At 49.8% G+C, this 6,773-nt stretch overlaps 1 protein-coding gene across 1 annotated transcript; it reads left to right on the top strand.

The window, feature by feature from the left end:
• The first annotated feature begins 2,582 nt into the window (after window positions 1-2,582).
• On the top strand, window positions 2,583-3,596 carry LOC118779976 (olfactory receptor class A-like protein 1). The gene has a single exon (XM_036532344.1). The coding sequence runs from the start codon at window positions 2,583-2,585 to the stop codon at window positions 3,543-3,545; it is 963 nt and encodes a 320-aa protein (XP_036388237.1). The 3' UTR covers window positions 3,546-3,596.
• Window positions 3,597-6,773: the final 3,177 nt, after the last annotated feature.

Genomic DNA, 6,773 nt, shown 5'->3' with positions numbered 1-6,773 from the left:
TGCTGTGTGGTTAATCACCATGTGTGCAGTGCTCATTTCTCTGGTGTTTAATTATGTGTTACAATGAAAACAGGATTAATTAACTCTGCAGGTCTGGACATGTTTCCCTTCCTGGCCTGAAGAGGGGAGACATCGGGGGATGTACCATCAGAGACACACAGACCTATCAGGTGATGTGTTTTGTAATGGAGATTCATAACTGCTAAATGAGGTGAAGAGATTAAGGGTATGCGTTAGATGCAAATTTCTGATAACACAAACTTTTAAATTATTTACTGAATAAATTGAATGAGTACCATCTCATTGTGTTACCCTCCAGGCACTAACACTATTTGCCATAACCTTATAATTACATTCACAAGCATCAGAAACCGTAATCTCCCTAATGGCTTTCACAGTTTATATCTAGTTTGTCTGAATGTAAATCTGTAATGTGTAACATACCCCTCCTCTTTAGTTGCAAAAGTATTATGCTGCATACGTTTTTGCAAAAGAGTGCCAGACATTGGAGGAATTTCTAACTAGTCTAACTAGCCTAATCTGAAATATGTTCATGGAATACAGTTTGGGAAGCATAATTCAATTTTTGGTCATACAATACAAATCCATAATAGATGCTTACTGTATTTATTAGGGTATTTGCCCAGTCTTGGAGTGTTCCTTCGTTGGAGGTACGTGCTGTACTCCGGTGCATTTACAGAACCTCTGTGCTGTGGTAATGATGTGTGTATGAGGTGTTCAATGAGGCCAGTGAGGACGTGAAGTGAGCATCTGAATTCGGAGAACCCTGTGGGTGCGACCCGAGAGACCCCCCTTACGGAGGAGTCCCCTCCCTCTGTCCCTCTCTCTGCTCCCCTGAGTTCATCAATAATGGCCCGCCCACAGGGAGTCATTATCTCTCTTTAGGATTCATTAGAGACACAGGGATCACACATTAGTGAGTGTGGTCTGCTGGGAGATGCTGGGAGAGCCAGGAGGCTCTGATGAAGGTTCAGACAGGTCTATGTAGGGTTCATATGATCACATTGGAAACTGTCCCAGAGGCCCACTGTGTCCCCGCCAACTGGCATCTTGGCCTTTTTCATTGTCCCATTGTTATGGAAGACTTATAAAAAAGCCCTCAAAATGATATGGAAAAGGTAAGATCAGTCGCTACAAGAGCAAGGGTTCTGCTATTGTTAAGAACCTTTCTCCTTTTCTCCTTTTTTCCTTTTCTACAATTGGTTTTCTTTGTTTTAGTCTGGCTTCATATTTTGTAAATCTTTCTCCATAAAGAGAGAGTGGGTTGGCATTTATGCATTTAATGGTGCCTCATGGTAACCCCCCAATTTCATACCACGCAGTGACTGCAACTTGTCAGCAGGTGGCGCTCTAGCTTTATTCATCACCCACCTGTTTAGCTGGTGTCTGACCGCAGCTTTGAGGCAGAAAGGGTCTTGACACAACGGCACAAACTAGGCCCTGTTTGGAGATATAAAACAATGTGATGCTGTGCTGACATCATATAACAGGATCCTCAGCTTTAAATTCAAGAGCAGAGACAGATTATTCAGGAAATGTGAACGCAAACAATCTTAGATATAAGTGAAGCTTTTAATGAGTGTCAATGCTTCCCTGGGACTGGAGGTTCCTCCACACATATATGGCTGCTGTTTTGTATGTATGCTGGTTTGTGGGGTTGGTGTCTGTCAATCATCTTTAATGAGTTCAGTTGCAGTTCAACTAAATCTGTATCAATTTAAATGCCAGTTCATGATGGGACGGAGGTGCAGAGAGAGTTAGTGAGTAAGGGGGCCTAGGTGCAGAGCTCAGGCCTGCTCCTCTCTCCTGCCCTGGACCTCCTCCCCTGGACCTCCTCCTCCTCCCTCTGTTTACCGCAGGGGTCAGCTGCGCTGAACTGCTCCCGTCCCAGAGCTGCCACCCCATCCCTCCTGCATCTGCTGCTCCATCTCTGCAGTGACTGCTTGATGTGCCTCTGGGCTGTGCTGCCTCTCTGGCCTCTCTGTGGTTAATATCCCTCTGGATGGTGTCATACCTCTTCCATCTATGTGGTTGCTGCTTCACCGGACCGTGCTGCGTGTGGCCTGTCTCCCTGGCGGTGCCTGCGGAGAGTACGCAGTGGGACTTCCACAGCTGGGACTCTGATCAGTGGGATGAGTAGGGGACAGGTATTCAGTGGCCCATGCCTCGCTATGGTAACTGTAGGGTATAAGAGCCACAGGTGAGGATGCTTTCTTGGCTAGTGGAGGGGAGGGTGGCCAGGAGCACAAGGAGACAGGTGAAAGAGGAACTGCTCAACTCCCATTTACAGACAGGTAAGGTAGCCTGTACTCATATTCCTTTGAGTATCAACTATCAATAAGGTGAAAGCTATTGCACACTCAAATTTGAATGTAAATATGATATTTTTGATATGAAGATTCATCGGTTTTACTGGGAGGTTATTTATTTATCCATTTTGCTCACATTGCTCACAAGTGAAGCTGAAAGCAGAGGGTCCTGGCTGAGCTCAGACATTGCGCTCTGTCGGTTTGCGTTTTACTGTAGACTCTCCCTGCAGACCTGTGTCTCTGTGAGGAGCCATGACCTCCGAGGAGCTGACGCGGGGGCTGCTGTACCTCTTCCTGACGGTGGTGGGGGTGCCGGGGAACGGGACGGTGATCTGGGCCTTCCTGCACATGGTGTTCTGTGAGGGGCGGCTGCTGCCGGCTGACGCCATCGTGCTGCACCTCGCCTCCGTCAACCTGCTGGTGGTGGGCGTTCGCTGCCTGCTGGAGATGCTGGCCTCCTTCCAGCTCGCCAACGTCTTCGACGACACGGGCTGCAAGGCCGTCATCTTCGTGTACCGCACATCACGCTCAATGTCCATCTGGCTCACCTTCATTCTGAGCGCCTACCAGTGCGTGAGCATCGCCCCGCCCGGGTCTCGCTGGGCGGCGGCCCGCACCCTGGCCGCCCGCTACCTGGGCGGGGTGTTCCTGGGGCTGTGGGTGATGAACTGCTCGATGAGCACCGCGGCCGTGGCCTTCTCGCTCGGCACGCGCAACTCGTCCGCGCTCGGCCAGCACGGCATCAACGTGGAGTTCTGCTTCGTGCGCTTCCCCTCGCTGCTGTCCCGCGACGCCAACGGCGCGGTGCAGGTGGCGCGGGACGTGGTGCCCATGGCGCTGATGACCGGCGCCAGCCTGGTGATCCTGCTCTTCCTGTACCGGCACAGCCAGCAAGTGAGGAGCCTGCGCAGCGGAGCCCCGGGCCGCCAGGGGTCCGCCGAGCGCCGCGCCGCCAAGGCGGTGGTGACGCTGGTCACGCTGTACGTGGTGTTCTACGGCGTGGATAACGGGCTGTGGGTGTACACGCTGACCGTGCCGCGAACGCTGGCCTCCTCGCTCCTCTCTGACCTGCGCATCTTCTTCTCCTCCCTGTACGCGGCCGTCAGCCCCATCGTCATCATCACCACCAACCGCAAGGTGAGCGGCCGGCTGCGCTGCGGCCGGGTAGAGGAGAAGCCGCTGCACAGTGCCGCCACCACGCTGTCCACCATGTGACGCGCCGCCATCTCCACGGAAACCCGCCGGCTTCCTGCCTTCTCGGGGACATTAAGCGCAACGACGGGCCTGTTAAATCTGTTACCGCAGGTACACAGCGCTTGCATGCTGTGAGTCTCATTTTAAATCACCTTCTTGGACATCTGCTGTGATGCAGTCATTTATGAGTGAAGTTTAAACATGTGTTTAGCAGGCATGCATTTCAGAAATGTATTAGAATTATAGTTATATAATATTAGCAAAAATATGAACTGCTATATATATATATATATATATATATATGTAGACGAGATTTATTCAGATTAGAGTATATTAGATTAAACAACAATTTGATTTGATTCTATCACTTCATTGTCTTCAGCCGAGGATATTCTTTCATAAACAGTGTACTGTACTCTACTGGAGTGTATAGTAGACATATATTGGACAGGACAGGTTCACTGTTTTGCAGTGGTGCAATACACTTTTACACAAATACACTTTTATTCAGCACAGTGGTGTATAGGGGTGTTTCTGACCAGTAGCAGTCAGACAGGCTTCACAGCAGATAATCTGCATGTTAAACACAGAAACGTTCCATGATGGGAGTGAGATGATTCCTGACACGGTCTGGGTGAAGTCTGTTCAGAACCCGAGGTCCTGGAGAGAATAACCCGGTGTAACCGGTTAAAGGAGCAGGAGCAGGGGCAGGAGCAGGGGCAGGAGCAGGGGCAGGGGCAGGGGCCGGAGCAGGGGCAGGAGCAGGGGCCGGAGCAGGAGCAGGGGCCGGAGCAGGAGCAGGGGCAGGAGCAGGGGCCGGAGCAGGAGCAGGGGCAGGAGCAGGAGCAGGGGCCGGAGCAGGGGCCGGAGCAGGAGCAGGAGCAGGGGCAGGAGCAGGAGCAGGAGCAGGAGCAGGGGCAGGAGCAGGGGCAGGAGCAGGAGCAGGGGCAGGGGCCGGGGCAGGAGCAGGGGCAGGAGCAGAACTGGATGCTCTCTTGTTTGTTGGTCTGAGTCTCTCTGTTGCCCATGGAGAAACTCCTCCTGTGATGAGTAATTAGATTAGCCGTTGATTAACAGGCTAATTGGTGCTAATTGCTGCTCCATGCCCCGTTACCCCGAGCTGCCGGCTTCCTTCTGCACATTTACCCAGATCTGCTTAATGAAGCAATTAGTCCAATTACAGAGGACACAGCAAGCCAGAATGTGTGTGTGTGTGTGTGTGTGTGTGTGTGTGTGTGTGTGTGTGTGTGTGTGTGTGTGCGTGCGTGCGTGTGCGTGCGTGTGCATTTCTGATGCTGGCAGGAGGCTGATGTCACCCCGTCCACTGGAAACTCCCACAGGGCTTTTCCGTCCCTGGTGTTTGTGTGGATTTCAGGTCTGCTGCAGGGCCGCAGCGGGAGGCCACATCACAGCGGCTTCTGTCCGTCTGTTCACACCTGACACATCATTTACCAAAACCCGTATCCACACCCTCAAAACCCGTATCCACACCCTCAAAACCCGTATCCACACCCTCACCCTTTCAAGTGTGGCTCAGGCAGCTCAGCTCGCTCAAGCAAACTCGACCCAAGGCATTGAGACAGAGGGGAGAGACTAAACTTAACCATGCTGGGCAGAATGGGAAAGCTAGAATCCACTCATCAATCAAGTGGGTCATTTATATAATTTCATTATTAATTAAAAATTACCTTCATAATGTAATTGATGAAATTAATTAATTTCATTCCTTATGAGAATGAATACTCTTACCATTTATTGCAACCAAAATATATGTCAAATATCAAAATGTCAGTGGTTGTTTTTGCCTCATTGCTAATGTTATTAAAGTCTATTCTTCTTTCTTTGAATGGAGTGAGAATTCCACCTCCTCACTTCACTTCATTGGCTTCCTGTTATCATTCAAAGCCAACTGCGTTCCAAGAACCGGACATCCTAGGAGACATTCTTATAATCACTCTGCTGTTAACTACTATTGTCTGTCAATCGTAAATGTCTTAAAGTAGATTGCATAATTTGTCTCTAACTCTATCTGCCCAGTGCCGGCCAGAAGCAGATGGGCCCCCCCTCTGAGCCGGGTTCTGCTCAAGGTTTCTTCCGGATAGGGAGTTTGTCCTTGCCACAGTTGCCTTAGGCTTGCTCTCAGGGGGTCTCAGGCCTGGGAACAATGTAAAGCTGCTTTGTGACAACTTGTGTTGTAAAAAGCGCTATACAAATAAAAATGAATTGAATTGAAGTGAATTGAATTGAACTCGCATCAAGTTCAAAACCTTGGTGCTGGCATGCAGGACAGTGAATGGGACAGCACCCTCATAGCTACAAACCGTCTTTAAACCGTATGTGCTACCAGCCAGATCAGTATGCTTCGCAACCTTGGGGCAACAGACTGTCCCATCCCAAGGGGGTCGCTCTTTTCAGACACGGTCCCTGTCTGTACTGATCCCCCACTGGTGAAATGAACTCCCTACAGGGACCAGGACAGCGGAATCACTGGCCATCTTCTGAACAGAGACTTAAGACCCACTTCTTCAGACTGGATCTCAGTTCCAACCTCAATCCCCGCCCCCTAACACCTGTTAATTGTAGTACTTGCTGTTTATTTTACATGTAGTATTACAATGTGTTTTGGATTCTGTGATCTAGTAACGGTGGTGTATTGTAGTGTGTGTACTTGACTTCTCTTAGTTCATACATTGTCTAGATTCAGGTTAGCACAGGTTAACTTGTGATAGTGCTTGAGTAGTGTTGTGCTCACACTCACTGGTCTGGGAGTGTTGTTAGCCTGGTATGACACTGCTGCTCATTCACCTTGAATGGATACACTTCAGTTCTGTTTTGCTGGAACTCGCTCTGAATAAGAGCGCCTGCTAAATGAATGCAGTGTAATGTAATGAATTAGAGGCAGATACTTTTGTGCAGTGAGAGGTGACACATGTCTGACAGCCTCTTGCTTTAGGTGTAATTCACACATTCTGGGTAACATAAGAGACACAGAGTTGCTAATGAAGCTTTGTTATTCCTGCTGTAGCAAGCTGAGAGTCCTGGAGGAAGGCTGGTGATCTGACACTGTGGAAAACATGCCTTCTGCAGGAGGGAGTCTCACAGTGATGAAGGGCACTCAGCAGATATACTGCCACCTAGAGGCCAGTGATGAAGGGCACTCAGCAGATATACTGCCACCTAGAGGTTAGTGATGAAGGGCACTCAGCAGATATACTGCCACCTAGAGGCCAGTGATGAAGGGCACTCAGC

Source organism: Megalops cyprinoides, chromosome 6, assembly GCF_013368585.1.
Source record: "Megalops cyprinoides isolate fMegCyp1 chromosome 6, fMegCyp1.pri, whole genome shotgun sequence".
NCBI lineage: Eukaryota > Metazoa > Chordata > Actinopteri > Elopiformes > Megalopidae > Megalops > Megalops cyprinoides.
The sequence above is the reverse complement of the archived record's forward strand: the minus strand, read 5'-3'. Positions and strand labels throughout refer to the sequence as shown.

What these genes read in the sequence shown, in the direction of transcription:
- LOC118779976 (XM_036532344.1), top strand. Translation starts at nt 2,583, where the DNA reads ATGACCTCCGAGGAGCTGACGCGGGGGCTGCTGTACCTCTTCCTGACG.